The sequence below is a fragment of the Lycorma delicatula genome, chromosome 13, assembly GCF_047948215.1.
Source record: "Lycorma delicatula isolate Av1 chromosome 13, ASM4794821v1, whole genome shotgun sequence".
In the NCBI taxonomy this organism is placed as follows: Eukaryota; Metazoa; Arthropoda; class Insecta; order Hemiptera; family Fulgoridae; genus Lycorma; species Lycorma delicatula.
Window position 1 is genome coordinate 54,478,961 of NC_134467.1, and position 25,597 is coordinate 54,504,557.

Consider the following 25,597-nt stretch of genomic DNA (forward strand, 5'->3'; position numbering starts at 1 on the left):
CTATTAACCTACAAGTGCCAGAGTCGCTAAAAGCGATTTTTAGTTATTGGTCTCTTGTGCCAAAGTTGGCTGAACCGACTCTTAAAAAAGGAATTGTTACTAATCTGTGCTGTTCTCTGTTGGCTTTTTTAAAAATTATTTGAACAAAATAAATTATACAGAGTCCATTGATGTAAAAATAAATGCGACTGACCAAGTGGTAGGCGATTTATAGTATCATGAATATAACCTCAGTTTGGTCGGTTTGCTTACAGTCGTGTGCATAGTGGGTGCTACAGTTTTTTCAGTTATAAGTGTTGCATTTATTATTAATACAGTAATTTAACATTAAGCTGTCTTTTATTTAGAAATGTTTAATGTCTTTTTCAAATAGGCTACTGTAATTTTGTTGTTTTCTTTAAGAGGCTGTACAGCTGTTTTGTTTTGAAAATGAATATCAATGCTGATTCGGCTTTAATAGATTGTGAAGGAAATGATTTTGATATTTCAATTATATTGAATCTAGTAGTGATAGTGATGATTCTGATGAAGAAAATAAGGCAGGAAAAAATATTAATACCGGTATTCAAAACATAACCTCAAACATTAGTATGCCATCTAATATCATTGTTTTTGAAGTACCTACTGACAATCAGTTCCCTTCAACTTCTTTTGTTAACGTAGATGACAATGATATACTATTTTTCATCTCAAAACGTAGTTCAGCCTGCACAAATTTCAGACATATTACCCAAAAAGAAAAACCCAGATCTATCTCAAATGGTAATAAGTGAAATCTGGACCAACATTATTCCACTTGAAACCAACACAACCACAGTAAAATTCCCTTTTCTGTTCATCATCCAGGACCTAATTACTCAACTTATTCCTCCAATTTCTTATTTTTCTATGATGTTTGATAACTTTTGGTCAAAATTAGTGACAGAAAACTTGTATGCTGAACAAGAGATAGATAGAATGGAATAAAGATAGAAGAACGGTTAGAAAGCCATCCTTCAAGTAAAACTCATAAATGGAGGCCTGTAACATCTTCAAAAGTTAAAACATGGGTTGTTGTAATGCTGAATATAGGCTTAAATAGAAAAAAAGAGAAAATCAACCTACTGGGATACTAGGAGAAGCCAAGTAATGCCTTTCTTTAGTGAGGTAATGGCACGAAATGAGTTTCAACTGATTGATCGTTATATTCATATTTCAAATAATAATAATTTGATTCCTAGAGGTAATGAAGGGTTTGATCCCTGGTTTAAAGTAAGATTTGCTTTCTTATTTTAATCAGAAATGGAAGGCACTCTTTATAACAAATCAAATGGTTTGCACAGATGAAAGCCAAATCAGTATGAAAAATCGAGTTGTAAATGTTCAATATATGCCTAATAAACAGTATTCTTGATTTGGAATAAAGAGATTTTAATTATGTGACAGTTCCAGTGGTTATGTCATGCACACTGAATTGTACACTAGTAAAGATCTCTTTACTACTGGAGATCCACTTGGGTCGACTAATGCTGTAGTCTTATTTTTAACTAATATTTGCAAAGTAGAAGGTAAGGGGTATCACCTCCTTACAGAAACTTTTACACTAAAGTTTCTTTAGTAGAAGAGTTGTATAAAAGGAAAGTTATGATAACAGGGACTGTAAGTCTAATTCAGAGATCTACCCAAAGAGTTAATGCAGTATAAATTTCGATCTAAGGGAGAAACAATATTTTTTTTAGAAACGGGGCTCTGTTAGCTTATGCTTTTAAAGAGAAAAAAACTAAAAAACATGTTCTCATGCTTTCATCTGCTGAAGTGACAAAGATGGAAGTACATAAAATTAAATTTGGCAAAGAGATAAGAAAATCATCCATGACACACTTACATACAATAAAAACGTGGATGGTGTTGGTGTAAAAGACAAAAAGGTCTATCATGTTGCTGCTACAAGGAGGTACTGGAAAAAAATATTTCAAAATCTGATTGATGAAGCAGTACTTAATATGTAACTCATCTACTATGGTAACATGCAATCCTTTGCCTCAATATGGTTTCCTGGTGGATATTTTTGAAGCAATATGTTATGGCAATAATGAGGATGATGTGCTTTTGAGACCTGGATAACTGGTAAACTTAAAATTTAGCAAGGATTCAAAAAAACATTTTTTTTGCAAAACTTCCAGATAGAAAGGAAAGAAAGTGTATTTGTCTGTGGTCCAGAAAATAAAAGAAGTAGGTCAAGATTTTAATATACATACAACATAAATATTTTAATACATTTTAAATAGGTGCCCAGGTTGTAATATAGGAATCCATTGCAACTGTTGGCAAAAACTGGATCATTATTATCGTCTATTAGGTTACAAAAGGCAGAAAAATGCCTGAAATAAAATGAATAAATTTGTTAAATTATACTAATGTAAATAATGCAACTCTATTGAACAAGCTTATAAGTTAGTTTTATGTATAAATGTCTTCTGTTGTGTTCAGTGATGAGTAATGTAGTGAACTGAATGTTGTAGTGCGAGATGTTTTTTGCTTCTAACTTGTACTAGTATCAATTTATTGCATTGAAACTTTGACAAACATATACAAAAAGCAATAACAAACAAAATGTGTATTTTGGAAAATTCCTGCTGTCTATGAATAATTCTGTACTCAAATTTTTTAATATTTTTTGTATGTTTCTTGAATTTTTATGTTTATTGCTATATTTAATAAACAGTCTCACTGATTTTACTGATATTTAGGTATTTTGAAAGATTAAATTTTTCTGAATAATTTGATATCTTATATCTTACAGTGCTTCTATAAAGAACAAAGTTGCAAAGAAATAATCAGAAGGCCGAAAAACAGATAAATTTGAGCTGGCAACACAATGCTCTTAATGGGCCCTTGTAGGGTTAAATGTTCCACTATTTCCATATGTACTGTGAACATTACGTAAATAATATTTAGTGTTAATAAGGCTCAAAATATTGAAGTTATGAAAATTTGAAAATGCGCTAGCAGAAAAATGGGATTCATTTAATGCATAATTTGTGATGGTTCCTATTCAAACAAACTGAAACTCTAAGAATGACAAACAGAACAAGAATAAACAACTCAATTTTTTTTGTTGGCAGTTCATAAGAAGAGTATAACTGTTACAAAATTTGTTTTTCCTTTCACGATGCCTAATCTAGTTATTTCAAATCATTCTCCAACCGCTCGCAGTATTAATTAATCAATAATTTTCAATGCTTTCTACTTCTTTTAGAGCACAGATTCTCAAACTTTTTCGCCCACCACTCACATTGAGAATCAAAAATTTTCTAGCGCCCTCAAAATTTTTACTTAACTTATCCTCTATTAAAAATAATAATTGCAATTACTGTTTTTAAGATATGCGCTTAAAACCAGCAACTCAAATTATTGTTTTTAAATGTGGTAAATCCTATTTCTAAGTGAAACTTACATTTTAAATGAGAGCAATTTCTGAAAGATTTTTTTTTAATTTTATGATTTTTGAAATCTGAAGTATACTTTCAAATCGTAGAGTATTCAAGCTTTAATTTTTTTATTTGTCTCTGTAAGCCTCTTAGTTGCAAAGTTAAAGTAATTTGAATACAATAATTTTTTGTACTAGTGTAGTAGGTATTTATTAAGTTTAGCTTGAAATATTGATTCAGAGTTCGAGGAGTAAACATCGGGAGCGATTAGCGTGTTGGTGTTTGATAAGTGGTGAAATGCAGAGTCTTATTTTCATGGTACTGATTGATGGTAATTGTATAATGAAGTGGAACAGTATTTTTAGGGAAACTTAACTTTGCGTTCGATGTGAATACATATCAACAGAGGATCTATACGCCGTTTATTATTAAAAATTTATTATCAGTTTATTATTCTTCATACATTGCTGTTTATGCCAACATCATGCCTAAATGTGGAGTTTGTATAAAAATATAACCACTAAACATAGTAAAATAGCTTGCACTGACTGCAAGACATTATTTCATGCAAGCTGTAAAAATATGAGCAAAGATGACATTGAATTGTTGACATTTAATAATGAAATTCGGAGATGTGAACATTGCGCCTTAAACAAAAGAAAAGATCTTCAATTAGAAACTGCAGTACAAAGAAACAACTTTACACTTGATGACGTGAAGTTCGCTATAAATGAATTAAAGAAAGCCCAGAAATGTATGATAAGTGATATGAATGAATCGTCAGACCTCCTACACAAAAAGATTGATAACTCAAAAATAATTGCTGTCAGACACTAAAATTAGAAGAGTATGTTCAAAAAACTGAGAATTTGACAGCTGAAAACCATAATCTCCAACAAGTTAAACAGCTTGAGTTCAGACTTGAGAATACGGAGTAATATAGTCATAAAAGTATGATAGAAATTCATGGTATCCCCAAAAAAGATGATGAAGATGTTGTTGATACAATTAAGAAAGTGGGAGACATAATTGGTTTCCAAATTACGGATGAGATGTTCGGTGCTTGTCACTGGATGCTAGGGAAAAATAATATGTCCGACGGAATCATTGTCAAGTTCGTCAGAAGGCAGGATAAGGAAAATTTCATGAAGAAAAGAGATAAAAAATTTATCACTACATTAAACATGGGATTTACAACTGATACTCCGGTGTACATAAATGAGTCGCTCTGTCCATCAAGGAGACGCTCACAAATATATGCACTCACTTGGCAGGCAAAATAGTCTAAAGATTACAAGTACATCTGGCTACGAGATGGGAAAATACTTAAGCGGAAGAATGAAAAAAAAAAGTTGTACAGATTAGGAATGAAGAGGACTTAAAACAAATTACCGTAAGCACACTTATTTATGTTAAAATAAATTCTTATTATTTCTAATGATCTCTACCGATTTTAATAAATTAATGAACTGTGAATTTAAAATTCTGCACCAAGACATTAGTAGTCTGCGAGAGAACTTTGACGAATTATTAGTTAATTTATCTAAATTTAAAAACATGTCAGATTTAATTGTTTTATCGGAAATTTGTTTTATGTCAAATGAAGTATCTTTATACGAAATAAAAAATTATGATACAATAGCTAATTGATATAAAGGTTATAAATCAGGTGGAATAATTGTTTATATCAATGCTAAACTGAACTACCTTTATCTCTGCATCTGATGCAATTCTTATTAACCTAGTGCACAATGGTATTGAATATACAATACTTGCACTATATAGGTTAATAGTAAGGATAAGAGGCACTTCTTAAATGAATTTAATGATGTGCTGTCTAAAATTAATTCTAATAACTGCATAATAATTGGTGATTTTAACTTAAACCTACTTTCCAAATCCCACTTAATAGATGAGTATAAAACTATTTATAACTGCCATGGATTTGAATCATTAGTCAATGAACCCACACGACTTGCAAATTGAACATGCATTGATCACTTATTGTCAAGAATAAAAAATAAAAATAATTATGAAATAGTTTCAACTGTGAGTCATTTGCAGATAACAGATCACAGTCTTATAGGCGTCGGGATATCACATATCTCTTATGTGACGCATTCCAATACTATTAAAAATGAGAATAATATGAATGTTATTAAAATTGATTATCATAAATTCACTTCCCTTATTGCTAAAGTAGACTGGCGGGATGTTTATATGCATAACGTCAGCAGCTTTTGATATTTTCATAAAAAAATTTACTGAAATTATAAACGAATCTAAAACACAATTAGTCATACAGGGTAAGCAATTCAAAAAATTAAAACCATGGATAACAGACAAACTGTGAGAAATGATATCAAAACGCAATTCATTATACAAAAAAACAATAGCGCACCCTAATAACTTACATTTAATTAAACATTCTAAAACATATAGGAATAAACTTAAAATTAAGATTGCATCGGCTAAACAAAAATACTATGATAACATGTTTGACAGATGTAAAGGAAATTCTAAAAAGGAGTGGGAAGTAATTAATTCCTTAACCGGTCAAAAAAGAAAAGATAAAGTTATTGAACTAAATAATGGAACTAATAAAAATATCTCCGAACCGTTTCAAGTAGCTAACATATTTAACGATTATTTCATAAATGTTGTAAGTGACTTACGTAAACAATTAAATGAAGGTTGTAATGATACAAATAATGACCTGGCAAATATAAAATATGAAGTGTCATCAATGTTTGTTGAGTCTATCCTTAATGCTGAGATTGAAAATATTATCAAAAATCTCAAAAACAATAAATCCCCCTGGTATTGATGGAATAAGCTCAAAAATTGTTAATTTACCGGTAGATCATATATCTCTATCACATGTCTTAACCTTTCTTGTAAATATAAGCCTCCAATCTGGGAAATTCCCGAACGCTTTAAAAATAGCAGTAGTAATACCCGTATTTAAAAAAGGAGATAAAAACTCTGTTATTCAATATAGACCAATATCCCTACTCTCTATCTTCTCTAAAATCTATGAGAAATGTATGAAGAACAGATTAATATCCTACCTAAATAAAACTTCTTTTTTTAGTAAAAACCAATATGGATTCATGGCTGGGAGCAATACTGAAAAGGCGCTCTTAAATTCTGCTACCCAAGTATTTCAGGGCATAAATGATAAGAAATGTGTAAGCGGTCTATATTTAGACATAACAAAAGCTTTTGATTGTGTAGACTATTATGTCCTTCTACGCATTCTGTGGATGAGTGGAATTAGAGGTGTTTCATTTGACTGGTTGAGAGCTATCTGATCAACAGGAAACAGTGCGTGAGAATAAAAGGGTGTTTAAGTAATTTTGCTGGGGTACACTATGGAGTACCATAAGGATCCGTATTGGGAACCATACTATTCATAATGTATGTAAATAGTGTCTGTTCGGCCCCGCTTAAAGGTAATGTATATGCGTTTGCAGATGATACTGCCTTATGTTATGTCCGCAACACCTGGATAAAAGTGGCTGAGGACATGCAATCAGATTTGGACGCACTGCAGTTATGCTTTTCAAATCATTATATGATCTTGAGCATTGAAAAACGTTGTATATCAATTTCTGCTTAAGGGGGAAAATAAAATTGCCACTTACAATAAAATATAAATGTAAAAAATGTGTGATAAATAAATCCGACTGTTTAGAATGTAGTGAGATCGAGCACGTGATATTTGTAAATACTTGGGTATTGTGTTAGATAGTAGTCTAATCTGGAAGAATCATATTGTGCTATTAAAGTAAAAACTATTAAGCTATCTTAGGATATTTTATTTTTTAAACAAACTATCCCCAAAAATAACCATGAGAAAACTTTATTTTGCTATTGCGCATAGTCGACTAGACTACGACATCAGCTGTCGGGGAGGAACTTACATTACAAATTTAGATTCCATAATCAAAATCCAAAAAAGATTCATTAGAATGATAAGTGAAAAAAGAACTACGGATCATTCTTTGCCAATATTTAGGGAATTGTCTATATTACCACTACGTTATTTATATGTTTATAAAGTAATGAAAATTTTCTTTATCAGAAGCGGTCATAGAGATAGTATGATAACCGAGTATGAACTTAGAAGTAAAAGGAATGTATATGTCCCCAGAGCAAATAAAACGAGTTATATGAAGTTCTTTTCAAGTACTGCTCCTAGATTGTATAACATACTTCCTAATCATATAAAGACGAGTAGGAACCTGAACATTTTCTTAAAGCTATTAAGACGATGGCTAATTAATACTGATGATGCTGAAGTATGTTCCATGTAATTACATGATTTACGATTACATATATAATTAATTATAACGCTTTATACTATTGGTCTTTTTTTTTTTGTCTTCAGTCATTTGACTGGTTTGATGCAGCTCTCCAAACTATTGGTCTTAGCATAGTAATAGATTTTTGACTTATATAACTTAATGGGTAGCACCGGATGAAAGGTTTATTAGTATACATAAATATTTGACGAAGATTGTTCTTCTCTATACTTAACTGCAGAAAAGATAAGTTTTCACCAGAGTAAATCATGAATTGAACCAAAACTAATTCTCCTATATAAGATAAAACTGTTTACTTTTTGTACCCTTACTCAAACTAAACAGATTAATATAAAAGGGATGGTGCCACAAAATCGGCAATACCTTGTGGACACCTAATCATTCATCTTTTACAAAACTCACTTCCAATTATAAATCATATAAATTAAGTTAAGTTAAGCAATAAATATTAAATTGTATTATAAAACAATATTAAATTAAGTATGATTAAGTTAAGTAATGAATATTAAATTGTATTATAAAACAATGTTAATATTGGTTCTAGACTATGAATAAATAACCTTAGAGTACAATTATAATTAGTATTAGGATTACTCCATTAATTATTAATTTTGTAAAAGTGAAAGAAATAAAAGAATTTGAATTTGAATATCAGGAAAAAATTTTTGTCTTTCTTTTAATCAGTCATCGCCTTCCTAGACTGCCTGAATGCCCTCAATCTCTGTGGGCCTTCTACTGCCCCCCTGAAGGTCTCCAGCAGTCACAAGGGGTGTATCACCAACTTTGAGAGAAAATGTTTTAGAGCCACACTTCCCTTTCTTTACGTACTTTCTATACCTTTGATATACTTCATATAACAGTTTTTCCATATTACTAACAAGATTATTGCATTTTAAGTTCATAATCAAAATAAAAATACATCTTCTGCAAAGAAAGTAAAGTATAAATTTAAGCAATCCTTTAAATATATTTTTTAAATAACAAATATTAATGTATTTAAAATACGCACATATCTTTGCCAGTGGCGAAAATAATATAGTCGCAGAAATACTGAAATATGCAGCAGAAGAATTACGTGACAAATTAAAAAAATATTTTTAATAAAATATGGGAATAGGAAAAAATCCTAAAAATTTTGAAAATTGTAAATAATACATGCACTCCATAAAAAAGAAGATAAAACCGATATCAATAAATAGAGAAGTATATCACTTTTATCAGTCCCATATAAAATGCTATCTAAAGCACTATTAAACAAAATTCAACCTGTAACTGAAGGACTAGGTGAATATCAAGGTGGATTTTGACCACGAAAAAGCTGCACCGAACAAATTTTTAGCCTAATATGAGTTTTACAATATCAAAAATCCAGAACTGATAACAATTTTTAAAGATTACAGAAAATTTTTAAAATTTTCAAAATATTTCATATTTCAGGTAGGATTATCATAATTGATTGAGTATTATTTCTGCCCTTCCTAGCATTGTCACTCTAACATTTGTAGTGATGCATTTTGAAGTACCTCCATACTCAAAACTACTTTTAGCACTCCAAGAGCTCTAAAAGTACACAAAATAAAACTCAGATCAAGAAATTTCTACTTAAAATATTGGAATTTAAAACTGAGAGTAAAACATTAAATATAAGTAACCCTAACAGAAATAGTTTCAAAAATTAAATTATTAAGGGAAATATTAAAACCTTTCAAAATTAGAATAGATGCAAGATAAGAGGTGGTCTATCACCAATACCTTTTTTAACTGTCTCCTAGAAAAGGTTATTAGAGAATAGAATACTCTCGTCAACAATTTAGTAACTTCAAAATTTAAGAATAAAAAACGTCAAATTGGAACAAGATTTAAATTTCTAATTTCATCTTTGTAATCAATCGATTTAGTTACTCTAGCTACATATAAATAAAATGAAAATTAAAATTAAAAAAGGGAAAATGTACATATAAAATTGGGCTTCAAATTTCTTATGAAAAACAGAATAGTTCTCAAACAGCAAAAATAAAACAAAAACAATCAAGATAAAATAAAAAACAAAAAGAGGTCCATCACATCTATGCTAACCATGTTCCATTATTATAACAAAATAAAATTACTTTAATATTAGCAAAGATTTTATAGATAAAACATATAGCAATTTTAGAAGTAGATTTTTCTGGATTAGATAAATAAAAATTTTTTCAGCTCAAATAGTTAATAGTTACAGTAAGGCAATTTTAAAATCTTGCATCTGTGATTCTCAAATAAGAAAAAATAGGTCTGCAGTTACATCATGCAGAAGATGCTAGATTCTGATTTCCCAAAACTGATTCCAACAAATAAACAGGGAGACAGGTCAGCTGTACAGAAACAGTCCATAAACCAAGGCTTGGTCTCATCACAACAGAAATATTCAAACACCAAGAGATCGAAAAGAAAGTAAGAGAAGTGAAGAGCAGAATTTAATTGATTTTGACAGTTTTATTTCATCAACAAGGATTTGTACATCACAAACACGCTCTACAAAGTCAAAATGTTAATATTTAAGATTAAATTAAATCAATCAATATTTGAAGATAAATCCATAATATTATCACGTAAAAGTTCTCAATCATACATGTGATGTTATTTACCACAATAGAGAGGGCCTAAGGAAGTGTTATCACGACTGAGCTCCTATCCACTTCTTGCAACTACTATAAAAACTTTCTAACAAAACAAGTGTAATTGTTACTGATGCTATCAGAGAATCTAAGATAAATGCATGGGAGAAGTTCATTGCTGATGCTGATCCTTGGAGGGAGCCTACAAGGCTGTGAGGAACCAATTAGGTAGACATATCCCCCTCTTTCTGGTGAAGTGGCATTGTGAAGGTGAAACAATTATTTCGTACAGAAATAACGGTCGTAGAGACCGAATGGAGGGAGATTCCAGTAGTGCATAACAATAGGTTCACTACTGATGAGCTTAAATCTGCGGTAACCACCTTACATCCCAACTAGTGTCTGGGGCCTGACTCGGTTCCAGGCAAAATTGTTAAGGAAATAGTGTACAGACACCCTTAGACAATATTGGACGCATTCAACGTGACACTAGAAAAGATATGCTTCCCAGACTGTTGGGAAGGCACAAGATTAGTCTTGATTCCAAAAACCAAAGACCAAAATCCAGGAAAAACTACAAACAGACTGATATGTCTGTTAAATACCACTGGGAAATTATTTGAACGAATGATTGTCACCAGACTCAGGGGTGAAGTGAAACAAGAGGCGGATTGTCTCACAAACAATTCGGTTTTGTCAAAGGAAGATCCATGGATGACGCTCTGCAGTACATGATTAACTGGGTCAGAGAAATAGCGGGTGGTTCTTGGCGTCAACGAAGGATACCATTGGTTGTCCTCCTACACATCAAAAATGCTATCAGGAGCCTCCCCTGACCAATTATTAATCAGACCTTGATTGAAAAAAGGTTTAGTCCATATCAGATGTATTATAAATTCTTACCTTCATCACAGAACATTGCATGTAGTACTGAAGAGAGAGATGTCCCAGTTGAAGTATTCGGAGGAGTTCTGCAGGGGTCGGTCCTTGGACCACTCCTGTGGAACTTAGCTTTTGACGGGATGTTACATATAGAGTTCAATGGAGAGGTGGAAGTAGTGGCCTATGCAAATAACATAGCTTTACTGGTTTCTGGGTATTCTGAACAAGTGGAGGAGTATGCAAATGCCACGAACATCAAAATACAGGCTTGGCTGTCAGACAAAGGGTTGATGTTAGCACCCACTAAGACCGCAGTGACAGCATTAACTGGCCGTCATAGGCTCCAAAACATAATCATCCGAGTAGGTGATACAGACATCCAAACAACCGACATGGCCAAATACTTAGGCGTATGGTTGCATAAAAACCGATTACATATTGTACACTTGAACAAGGTGACTGAACGTGCAGAAACTGTCATTGGGAAATTAAAAAGACTGATGAGTAATCACCAGGGACCAAGCCCCTCAAAGTGAAAACTGATACTGTCCATAGCCATGTTAATAATATACTATGCTGTTCCGGCTTGGACGGAGGCTTTGATAAAAAAAACAAAACCTTGAATGAGTCTCATCTTTACAGCGTAGCATGAATATAATATAATATCGGCTAACAAAACTGTTTCACAGAATGTACTCGAGGTGATTGCGGGAGTTGCTTCTGTGCACCTTCGCATCCTGATGTTGAAAAGGATACGACATGATGTGCGGCGCAAAGAAGCTCGATATCAGATGTTGGAAGAATGGCAGACATACTGGCAAGCCTCAAACACAAGTTGTTGAACAAGAAGGATGATTCCACGAATTGATTCGTGGGTCTCCAGAAATCATGGGGACGTAGGCTTTCATCTCTCTGTTGTTGACTGGGCATGGAAGGTTTGGGGCTTACCTCCACCGTTTTGGCAGAAGGCCCAAACTGTTTTGCCAGTACTGTAAAGAAATAGATACCTTGGAACACACAATAGACTTGTGTGTATTGCCTGAGGCACTCATGGGCCATTCAAGGACTGTCACCGGATAATACCGTACAATACATGTTAAAGTAACATTGTGAATGGAACGCTGTAGCAAACTTAGTTAAGAATATTATAAAGACTAAGGAACGAGATGCTGTTGAATGAAATGGGGTAACATGGGGGTAGGGTCTTACAGAGGCAGCTCTGCTCATGAGAGGGTGGTTCGCTGAGGTGAACCACTCTTGATGTCTTGCAGTCCCATACAGTACCTGCTTATGTGCCCCAGCCGCTCACTTGTCATGTATTTACTAAAATGGGTAGGCGCACCCTGTTAAATACTAAAAATATACATGACATCCATAAATTAAAATTTACTTCATCTAGACAGCAATTTGCTGCCACACCTAGGTCGCTGACCAGCAAGTACCTGTCCACCTTATTAAAACGCTTGGAGTCTTAATTGACTGGTGGTCAGCCATATATATCTAGACAGCTTCACAAAGCAGTGCGGCAGGAGTCTTTTCCCTTAAGTAAACTACTGATGTCAATTGAACAAAGCAACTGCATTAAGAAACTCTCACAGAGTCCTACAGGCTCTCGCCACATTGACTCGCCGCTTGCAAGTGGCCAATATTCCCCTTAACCTCTAAGTTCCAGGGTGCCCCCCCCCCCAAGAGCAAAGCAGTCAAACATCAGATGTTTATTTGACTGGACCTCCCTGCAGACGCACAGCTCATCAGCTGCCAGGCGGAAACGAAACAGATATTGGTTTAAATTAACATGGTTGGTGAGCACCCGGGCACCTGCTGCCCTTTAAAACGAGGTCGGGGCAAGCTATTCCCCCCATCCTGTATAAATTTATACAAGGATCTTCCCTTAAGTCGTGGTGTCCCATTCCAGCTGCCATTTGTCCATCGCAAAGCTCTGCAGCCTCTTCCACAGGCAGGAGATGGGCAACTGAACAAAATTTAGATCCGGTGCATTGAGATCACCATTCCACTCCAGCACTGGCCTGGCTGAAACTGCATCCCAAATACCTCGGCCTCTTCGCAATCTCCACATGGTTGCCTGAACTTTCACTATTAAATCAATTGAGAGACTCTTTCCCAATAAGGCGGTAGCCTCAGAGGAGGTTGTTTTAAAAACACAAGTCAAACAATTAAGGCTCTGCGCTGGGCACTCCTTAAATTTTGAATAAGTGCTCTATTCATATCCAATTTACGTGCCCTCACAGGCGCTGCATATGAGGTCATACTTTTGGAGACACCTCGGTACACCATGAACATTTGACAGCCCGACAACCCATAGTCTTTCCAAGCAATCATCCTAAGTTTGTGCATTACTGAGACAGAATCTGCCGCTACTTGTGGTTGCTAAACAGTAACTTTTCATCAAACAAAACCCCATACTTATGAACTCTAACTAAGCTGATTACACAGCCTTTATATTAAATATGGGGGTTTATGACTGTACGATAATTTGTCTGCACACTTGAAAAGCCTAAACTTCATCTTGGGCACAAAAATCGTTAAATTTTGAATGTCTGCAGACATAAACTCTGCAGTTGAAGAGGCCGCTTGCACTCGGTCTTCTAGCTGTGGCCATGAATTATCATGAACTAAAAGGAGACAGTCGTTGGCAAAAGCCTGGACCGTAACCCCTTCTGGAAATCCATAGAATACCACAGCAGGGGACTGAGAATGGAACTCTGTGGGCTTCCCCTGGTAACAGATTTTTCCACAACTAGGTGCGCATCCTTAAAGAGCCATACGGTTAGGCAAATAGTCATGTACCATGGCCTGCAGGGCTATGGGAACATTGTGACGTTTCAACTCATAGAGGACAGAACTCCAACACAAGGAAGGAAATTCTGCCTGTTCATCTATAAAAATTGCCAAAACACATTTACAGTAGTCGGCACTTTAAACTTTGGCAAGAGCATTTAAGATGAAATCCTCAGTGCCAACCCCTTTTGTGAAGCCATACTGGCTTTGATTTAGAAAATTGTTTACTTCAATGCTTTCCCAGAACCATTCCACAACCAGTCTTTCAAGCAAATGCCGATTACCAGCAAGAGGCTGATGGGCCTATGCCAATCTCACTAGGTTCCTTTCCTGGTTTTACAAGCACCCTCAGCAAAGCCAATTTCCAACCAGTTGGGAAGCAGACCCAGCTTAGGTACTAAGAGAACAGCCTGTCAAGCAGCTCTCATATGACAGGCAGCAGATAGTACACAATATACCCGGGTCAAGTTGGTCAATCCCCGGTGCCTTTTTCAGTGCCATTCAAGAAACCACTAGGTCTATATCAATGGAATCTACAGCCAGTATGCCAGGGAAGGGCATACCCCCCGCCATAATTCTGACTTCTGCTTCACCCTCTGCAGCATCTGGAAACAGAGTATTGAGGAACGCCTAGTAAGTCACCCCAGATGTTAAAGTGAGATCACAACCACCAAACCCACATTGAACACTAGACAGCACGTGCTATGGCTTTGGCCAGTGATATGATTTTGCACTGCCAGAGGTTGTGTTGCAACTTGCTCATGGAGTCTTGCCATAACTTGAGTCTGGCTTCCTTGATGGCATGAACATACTCATTATAGGCACACCAGTAGATCTGCAGATGCTCAGCGCATACATCATCAATAATAATCCCCATTAGGGGCCAATGTTGGTATCTTCTCCTAGTGGACCTAACTCTTGTGCGCAGTACACTAAGGTCAGAGGACCACTGCTTTTTCCCCAGTTTCTGCCTGCTTTTAACAGATAGCTCCCTGGAAGCAGCAGACATGACGACTCCAGACACTCTCTGATCAGTGGACTGGCCACTACTTAAGGTTCCGTCCATTGGCGTCTGAGGCCGCTGTAGGATTCTATTGCAACCAGACTTGATGCTTAGCCAAATTGTTCAGCCATCAATTCCACCTCCTCCCTGTGCTCAATGTGCCATTCCAACCCCTGCAAGTCAGCTGCTGACTCACACCACAGCCTATCGTGATCCAGGCCCCTTAGGTTTTAACGACCTGAATCTGGAGCTCTTAGACCGCCTTTGTAAACGCTCTCATAGGTTATAAGCCTATGATCATTCACACTGGCCTCAGGTCAGACAGTCACCACTTGTACTTTTAGCAATTCACCCATCACCAAAGTGATGTCAATGTAACTTTCCCCCCCGTTTGGAAGAGGAAGTCAGTGGTTATTCTGCATCGTTAATCAAGTAGAGGTTCCTGGCTTCCATGAACTGTTCAAGACCAGCGCCTCTAGGGTCAGTGAGTGGTTAACCCCAGGTGGGAGACTTAGCATTATTGTCCAGAGCAACCAGCACTCTGATACCTGGGAGACTGCCCAGAATCCTGCTCAACTTCACCAGCAAGTCACTGATATGCCATCTAAGCTGGAAGTATCCTGACAGTAGTACTACATTGAGCGTATCCCTCGTGATTTGCATGACAGTGAATTGCTTATCAGACCATGGGGCATCCAGAAGACACCCAACGAATCTGAGCCAACCATGACCACCCCCCACGAGAATGAATAACATTCACCCTGTGGAAACCGACCACGTATGACTCCTGGATCAAGAGGACCTTGAGGTTGTACTCATCAAGGAGCCTCATGGCTTCACTGGTGGCCACCCAGGAATGATGCAGGTTTAACTACCCCCAGGCGCAAGCGTTCGACATGGTGGAGAGGCCGTCCTCAAAGGCTACCCCCAATTTAGGTGTCACCATAAGCTGTATTCTTTACAGCTCTCACCCGAGCAATCTCATACGCCCTACACTGCCCTGACCTGGTGTCCAGATCACTGACTTTCACCAAGGTACATGTGGCACACTCTTGGCAGGGCAATTTGTTGCCTTGTACCATGAAAGAGCACAGTAACCACACATCTCTGATTGTGCTCTACAGCAGAGAGAGGTGTGACCAAAGACCTGACACTTGAAGCATCGAGTGACTTCTATATGGTCTACAACCCTACATGAGGTCCACCCGAAAAACAGACGTCCACCAGCCACCTAGGCCTGCCGGATCTTAGGTGAGGTCTCTAAAACCCAGTGCCTCTTTGGGGCTTTCTTCCTCCCCAGCTGCCGAACCACCTTGGTTTCCCTAAGGAAGTCCTCGACAGCCATATTCAAGATAGGATTTTGACCGTGCCAAACAATTACAGTATAGGCATTACAGTTTCACCATTCCAACTGTAGCGAAGAAGAAATCCAACAAATGTTGCATTGATTAAACAGCATAGCTTGCCAAAGGATTCATCCTTTGAAAACCAAAAATGTGAAGTCATATTTTGAACACTCACCTTAAATCACAAAGAACTTTGAATAGTATAAGAACAATTTACAACTTTTTTTTTTGTCGAGTTAATAAATAAAAATTCTAATAAAAACTAAATAACAACAAAAATCACTTTTGATTTTACGGCTGACCTCCAATTTATAGCCTATTTTTCATTCCTAGTTCTTATATATCCTACAAGAAATTAAACAGGCTATATCATGGATACAGTGATTGGCAAATGTATTACTTAGTATACAACTATTCTATATTCAATCATATATAATGCCATTATATTATAATAAATGAGTTATTTACAACTTACTTGTAATTCTCCAGTAATTGCACTCAATACGGTAACTGTTTTACCACAAGCCGCATATACTGACAAATTAATCGGCAATAAACATGAAACTGGTTCAGAGCCCAATTCAATTTCTTCTGGTTCAATTAACAACGAACCAGATGGACTATGTTGTTGACCGCCACCGCCGGTAACATGATTCATGGTAATATTATGTCTTCGGTAAATTAATAATCGTCCATTTGTCAGCGCAATAAATACACTATCACAATGTTGTCTGATTGAAATAATACCACCCGATACTGGAATCATTTTCACTTGTTCAGAACGTTCAACATCAGCCACGCTATATATTAGTAATCTTAAACAGAAAAAAAAACAATTAATTAATCTTGAAATATATTGTATGCAGCATATTAATCACACAGAATGACTGTGGTAAACTGTTACCAAAATATAATAACTAAGAGTTAAAATTATACAAACAATTAAAATTTAAGAACTATACATTTTATTATTAAGCAAATACAGAGGGTCCCATATAAAACGCAACCCATCAATCACTCATCCATGAAATTTCAAAAGTCAAGCTTACTCCCCTACTCATTACTGAAATGGACTCGTCCAACATCTGAACGTCGTGGCGATGCAGTAGAACACTACCGATAGTAACAACAATGCAATCATAATGTTCAGTGTATTGCTAGAGACAAGATGGTGTTTTCGCTAGATGAACGTGTTTTCATTGTTGAGTCGTACTTCAGTACGAAATCAGTAGTTGCAGTGCAAGATTTGTTTCGCCATAAGTACCCAGATAAACCAGCTCCTAACAAAACATCAGTATTAAGGTTAGTTGCAAAATTTAGAGAGACCGGTTCTGTTAATAACAAAGAACACAAAAGATCTGCGTCAGTGTTGAATACAGATACAGTCACTGAAATCAAAGACCGATTACTCGCCTCGCCAAATAAATAAATCAGACGTTTGTCTGCTTAAATTAATTTGTCTAATTCAACTGTTCATCGGGCGACCAAACAATTACAATTACGACCTTATCGCATTCAAATGGTTCAGATGGTCTCTTTCAATCACAACCATCTATTCTTACAATCCTCTTCTATAAAACTAACAGGTTCCAGAATCATGATCCCTGCACCCTCCACTAACACTGAAGGTTTCACACAAAACCTCTTCCTATATCTAACTTCAATTAGACTACGCACTCAGATCATTACTTGATCGAGTCTTTAAATGCCAAAAATACTATCCTCATACCAACAAAGACAATTTTGTCCTACAATTCAATTTACTAAAAGTCCCCATGGTTTACTTTTAGATCTAGAAAAGATTCACAAATTTAATAAGTCTCTAATGGAACACATACACTCTCTCTCTCCCAGCTCTAGTCTGCTTTTGGAAGCAAGGCCTACACCCTCCCACACCACAGCTCCATCACAGAGTTCTCCACACATTTATTCTCTTCATAACAATGAATATCTCAGGTAACTAGGGCTTTATGCCAAAACGCCTATCTTAGCCACCAGGTTGCTTTTCTATCTATATATCTATAACAGCACCAGAACTCTCTCAGCCATCCTCTACAGGGCTAAGAATCTGAAGAAATGTTCAATGATAACATCTTTCATCACGCGGCACACATCCACAGAAGTAATAGAGGCACATATACAAGTTCCTTTAGAAAACCCCAAAGGAAAAAAATCACATGGGTTCAAATCAGGTGAACTTGATGATCACCACAAACTAGATCTCATCCTGTGCAGCTCTAGCATAATTCCATGCTGACTGATCCAGTAGTCAGGAAAAATGTCATTCAACTGATCCTATACAATTATGCCAGTACAAGGTGCACCATCTTGTTACCAAATAAAATTCTCTGGTGCATCTTGCCATTGAGGAAAGAGCCAAGTACGCACAATAACCAAATTAGCAACTCCTGTTACACTGGCTTCAACGAGAAAGAATGACCCACAAACTTTCTGTAGGGATATATACAGAAAACATTTAATTTTGGGGAGTCCCTTTCATATTACAAGAGTTCATGGGGATTTTCTGACCTTGTTATTATATGTATTAACTTTTTACCAAGATGAAATGTTGAATTGTCACTAAACACAATATGATCAAGAAAGTCATCATCTAAATGCTGCAACATTTCGATCATTAAATTGGTATGCACAGTATAGTCAGTAGGCTTCAAATCTTATAACAGTAAATGATATGGACACATATGTAAACGTTTCCTTAAAACATTCCACACTGTAATCACTGGCATTGCTAGTTCACTGCTGGCCTTTGTAATAAGTTTTTTTGGATTACCAGGAAGGACAATCTAATATGTTCAACATTTTCATAAGATATTCTTGATCATCCAATTTTTTTTACACAGACATCCCGTCATTTCACATTGATTACGCTACAGATGAACATTATTGTTCCTTGGAAGATCACAATTTAACTTTCTACAGAATGCATGGCTTTCAATTCAGGAGTTGCCATTTTTGCAAATGGTGCTGTCAGTGGAAAGCTAAGGAATCAATCTACAGCCATGTGCACAGCTAAAACTATCTTTTTTTTTCTTTGATTCAATCTTTCAATCAATACTTTATACTACATCCAAGATACGAAAGTAAGTCAATTATTATCCGCAATGTAGTTATAAATTTTATTGTAATACAAATAGGAAACTTACATGTACATCATTTTTCAACATAGTCTCCTTGCATTTCAACGCACTTGGTCCATCATTGCACAAGCTTCCTGACACCCTCATAAAAGAAGGTTTTTGGTTGAGCTGCGAGCCAGGAATGCACTGCTTCTTTCACCGTTTCATCCGAGGTAAATCAAGACCCCCTTAATGCCTCTTTGAGTGGACCAAACAAGTGGTAGTCTGAAGGGGCAAGATCAGGACTATACGGAGGACGAGCCAGTACTTCAAAGTTGAGTTTCTGGAGCGTTTCAGCAGTGTGGGCAGCATTATGTGGACGGGCATTGTCATGCAACAACAGAAGACCTTTCGACAGCAGTCCTTGGCATTTGCTTCGAATTGCAGGCTTCAGCTTGGCAGTAAGCATCTCACTGTAACACAAACTGTTTATTGTCGTGCTCCTATCCTCATAATGTTCCAGTACTGGGTCTTGTGAGTCCCAAAAAACTGTAAGCATCAGTTTTCCTGTGGACAGTTGGGTCTTGAACTTTTTTTTTACAGGGCGAATTTGGGCATAATGATTGATCTGTGTGTGTTTCATCACCAGTGATGATTCTGTCTAAGAAGATTTACATCCCGTTTGTTACCATAGCGATCCAAATGTTTTTGGCAGATGTCCAAGCGTGTTTGTTTATGCAACTGTGTGAGTTGTTTTGGGACCCATCTTGCACAAACTTTATGAAACCCAAGTCTGTTGTGGATGATTTCGTGGGCAGAACCATGAATAATTTGCAGACGATGTGTCACTTCATCGATAGTTACTCGTCTGTATAAGAAAATCATGTCACGTGCACGCTCAATGTTTTTCATTTGTAGTGGTAAATGGTTGTTCGGCTCCTCTGTCATGCGGAACACTTGTGCAACCATTTTTTAATTTTTCAATCCATTTGTAGACACTCCGTGTCAGCAACACGCTGTTCCTATACTGTACCAAAAGTCTTCGATGACTTTCGGCTCCTAATACACCTTCTGATCACAAAAAACGGATCACTGAACGCTGCTCTTCTTTGGTGCAAACAGAAAGCAGAGCAGCCATGGTTAATGGAAGGGCAACGATAATTGAACTAACCTAGCAGCATCAAACCTGCACAGACATAACAACAATTAAACCACACATGCGTCATCTGCGCAACACGACAGTACTACCAACATAAACAAAAATTTACTAAATTGCGGATAATAATTAACTTACCCTTGTATTATAATGAACCCTGACATTTTTTATTGAACATCCAGGTAAAATGATATTTTATAAATTAATATATTGTATTAAAATAACAACAAACCTAAGGTGACTGCAAATACACTAACACAACTGAAAAATTTAAAGCTGAATAACTCCAAAATAGATAACATGATATAAAAAATGAGTCAATGTTCAAGAGGGACAAATATGCTGTAGCAACCGGTCTTATACCTGCAATCATTGCATCATTCTGGTAGTATACTATTATAACTGAAATTAATTACACTTTATTAAATAGATGATGCAGACACCATATGATTTCCTTGTATGTCTATTAAATTACATATACACATTTTTGCTACACTTCATTTAATTATTTACTTATTTCATCTGAAAGTGAGAAATGATCCTTAATTCTTTAATAAAACAATGAGAAGTAAAGACATGCTGTCGAACTGTGGTTTTTTTTGTTTTTGGTTGGCTTTTGCTGGGATTTTGTTGATTTGGACGTTTGGAAACTTTCGGTTAATTATTAATGGATATGTTTGTAAAGTTTTGAACATTTTGGACAACGGACTAACTTTTTATTAGTTTTTTTGTGGATCGACCCCTTATTGCCATTAGCAATAAGGTTCATTATTGACTAATTTATTAGTCTGCGAGTTATAAAAAGAGAGTAGTAAACAACTACTTATAAGAATTTCAACTTATTTTTCATATAAAGTGAGTAAATAATTTTTTGCTAAGGTAGTTTATAAGTTTATATGGGGATTCTTTTTTCCCATATTCCCGTAACTCCTAATCTAAAACCCCCTGGGTTGTGTTTCAGGTCCTTCCTGACCCCTGACCCCCAAATCCGACCCTGAATTTGGGTGGATACATTTTCATGATCCCCCTAAAAAAAGCCCCCCATGATTTTGGCGAGTGGGTATTCCAATTAAGCGGAATTTGGCGCTGAAGATGGCCCATGCATTAGTTTTTTGACCAGACTTTTGGTTCAACAATGAAAAGAAGAAGATCACTTCCGCTCTAAAACCTGGTAGTTCAAGACCTCCAGCACTCTCAAAGGTGAAGAAAAAATATTAAAGGCAAAAACAGGTGCAGAGAGATATCATCGGAAGAGAAAGAAGTTGTGGGGTCAATGGATGAACTAATTACTCAGTTAGGACTTCTAGGGTTTAATTTGAAACAAAGTTCAGGAGCAGGCCTATTGAAATGTATAACAATACATGAGAAGGAGCTTTGTAGAATACACAAAGGGTTTAAAGGACTGATGGAGTTGTCACCATCCCTTACAATTACACAAGCAACACAAATTGAAAGGGGTCTCGCGAGCTCAGGATAGGAGAACTGTTGGACAAAGACTTATCTGATGAGGACTTGGTAGCGTTATACATTAGAAGATGGCCAGTGGAAATAGTTTCAAGAGTTTCTCAAGTTGAGGAAATACCCAGTGTGGGAGAAATAATTAGTTTTTATGACCTAACAGGTCAATCCAGGTGAAGAGATCACCCTGTTTGTGGTGTTGTGGGAATGATCTCTGGAGACATTGTCAAAAATGATACAGTTATCATAGGATATGAGCAAGCTAAAAATCCAGCCAGTAGATACACTATTTATTATGAATCAGTTAAAGGAGAGGAAAATGCAGTAATGATAATATTAAAAGCCACGAAGAAAATACTAGAAATCACTAAGGTAGCAACTTTTATGCTACCAGGAGGCAGACTTGGGAACCTTGTTAGGAAAGTACTGGTATATTTAACAAAGGGTAGAGAAGACCGAGTGAGAGTTTGGATTCCAAAATCAGAAGTTGTAAATCAAGAAAGCAAAAGTCCGTGGATCAAGTGTGCTACTCCACCTGTACAAGACAGCCAAAATAATAGTCGAAGCAGAGGGCAGGTCCTATGCAGATCTTTAAGGACTATGAAACAAAATGTTACCTGAGAAGAGGCTGGAAAAGTGTTGTCCCTTAGGAAAGGGAATAATGAAGAATTACGAGTTGCGGGAAAAAAAGGCTGAGGCACTTACTACTACGTTACAAGCTAGGTCAATAAGAGGACCACAGGCGGACATAGAACAATTGTTCATCTAAGAGATATTGACAGTGAGAACAGTAAGCAAGAAATTAAGGATGCAACAGATTAGGTAATCGGAGATGTAGACGAGTATAAGTTCTCATCAATAAGACCTGCTTAAGGTGAAACCAAAAATGCAACAGTGGTTACAACATATAGCACAGCGATGAAGTTAACAGAGGTTCACATACGGATAGGCTGGGTACATTTTTGTGCCTATATCCGAGTACCTAAAGACAGATGCTATCTTTGTTGGGCTTCAAGCCATGTCTCAGCAGATTGCAAAGGAGTAGATAGATGTCAGTTATGCTTCAACTGTGGGAAACCGAGCTATAAGAGCACTCAATGCAAAGGCCTGACAAAATGCACAATAGATGGTTTGGAGGGCCACTGATCTGAAAGGTATATGCCCCAGAAATGAAGATACTACAATTAAATATGAATTGTAGCAGATGGGCACATGACAACTGCTAGGAGTTGGCTATGCAAAATAGAATAAACATTATAATTGTTTCAGAACCTAATGTATCAGTGACTTCTAGGCTGGAATGGATAAGAGATGAGAATTTGACAGTGCAATTGGCTTTCCTTCAGTAGGGACTCCGGTAGAAATATGTGGAGCTGGAAAGGTTATGTCTGGACAGACTTGGGGGAGGATACTGTGATTTTCGCTGTGTAGCATTCCCCAAACACAAGAGTTGTCAGTTTTGTGGCTCTCCTTGATGAAATAGGTCATGAGATTCTAAGGTTCAAAGGCAGAAAGACAACTTTAGCTGGCGACTTTAACACTGTCTCCAGAGTTTTCAGGGACTGTGTGAAACTTAGAGGGACATTTAGCAAAAAAAATCAACGCTTTAGGGTTGAATTGTATGAACAATGATAAACCCACTTTTAGTCTTGGGGAAGCCAGCTCAGCAACTGACTTGACTTTCATTTGTGAAGATCATGTAACTACTCTAATTAATTGGAGAATATTAGATGAAGAGAGTCTGTCGGACGATTACATAACAGCGTATGAGGTAACAACAACACCACGAATGATTAAGCCTGGTAGAACTATCACCTTGAGGCACAGGTGTGTTAGTTTTTTGGAGGTGATTGGTGAGAAAGTGGCTGACGTAACAAACCCTGTAGAACTGACAGAAATTGTTACTATAGAATGTAACAAGGCAGGAGTCCTAGTACAAGTGCCCGAAAAAAGACATACATATTGGTGGGGACCTGAGCTACAGGTCTTATGTAAAAGAGCTGGACGGAAGCTACAAACAGTTAATAGACATGAGTGTCAACTTCGCAAGGATGAGGCCAAAAAAGAATACATGGAGGCTAGATCCAAATACACAGGAGCCATCAAAAAAGCCAAGAGCAAGTGTTGGAAAGACCTTTGTGAAGATATCAATAGAGACCCCTGGGGAAGCAGGTACCAGTTGGTTTCTGGAAAACTAGAAAGACGATTGCTAGTGATACCAGAAGACAAGGTGCATGAATACATAGATGTACTTTTTCCGAAGTAAGTAGATCCATGTAGAGATGAAATAGTGGCTGATGAAATACCAGTATTCACTATACAGGAATTAAAGACTGCAGGCAGGAAAATGAAACTGCATAAGAGTCTGGGTCGGACGGCATTCTGGTAGAAGTCTTCCAGATACTGGTGGAAGAAGTGCCTGTTACAATGTTGGACATAATGAACAATATGCTGAAAGGCGATTTTTTACCAAATTCATAGAAAAGATCAAGACTGGTTTTAATAAACAAACCCGGTAAGTCAGGAGCTACAATTCCTTATAGACCAATTTGTTATAAATAATTTTTGTAAATTATTAGAAAGGATGTTATAGGCGAGGTAATATTGGAGAAAGAGCCAGTGGCAATTTGGATTTCGATCAGGGAAATCAGCAACAGATGCTGTGAAGGAGATGATAAAATTGGTTGATAACATGGCAAAGGGCAGGTGGCACACGTGCCGAATTCTTGTAATCATATTAGTGGATGTATATAATGCTTTTAGTTTCCTGAGGTGGGAAGCAATATTTGAAATGATGAAGAGTCAATATACCGCCATATCTCAGACGAATGATACAGAGATACTTATAAGAAAGATTTTTGGTATACCAATTAGGCAGTAGTGAGATTGAATTCAAAGTATCACGTGGGATACCTCAGGACTCAGTTTTGGGACCCATTTTATGGAATCTTATGTTCGATGGGATTTTTCACTTAGAATACCCAGAAGGAGTGCAAGCAATAGCTTTTGCTGATTATCTTGTGCTAATGGTCACTGCAGAGGAGGAAACTGTAGCGAGAGTAGCAAATGAGACACTAAATATGGTAAATAGATGGATGAGAACTAGATGCAGCTCTCGTACGAAAAAACAGTAGTGGTGATCTATATGATGGGGAGACGAATTATAAGGCATATTCCGATTGTAACTGAAGAAGGCCCGATCCATTTCATCAGAAATACAAAATATCTGGGGATGTGGCTAGACTACAGAAGGTCCTTTACTTTTTTCATGTACAGGAGGTTCATACTAAAGCTAAAGAAGTGGTACAAAGTCTAAATAGACTATTAAGAACAACTACTGGACTGCGAGCCTCAATTAGGAAACTGTATTCACATGTGTTGAATTCTATATTGTTATACGGTGTGACAGTGTGGCACAGGGCTCTGAGAAGTGACAGGAGTAAGAGGTACTTAGAGGGAGTATAATGAAAAATAGCGTTACGAATAGCATGTACCTATTCGTTGGTGTTAACGAATGTTATTGTTTGTAATTACTGGGGTGTTA

General features: G+C 36.4%; 1 protein-coding gene across 1 annotated transcript in view; it reads right to left on the reverse strand.

The window, feature by feature from the left end:
- The window catches only part of LOC142334077 (rho guanine nucleotide exchange factor 10-like), a 238,382-nt gene that overhangs the window by 6,986 nt on the left and 205,799 nt on the right, over positions 1-25,597 (reverse strand). Inside the window, exon 15 of the mRNA XM_075381754.1 lies at positions 16,838-17,177. Coding sequence (XP_075237869.1) covers positions 16,838-17,177 — 340 coding nt within the window. The remainder of the gene's footprint in view (positions 1-16,837; positions 17,178-25,597) is intronic.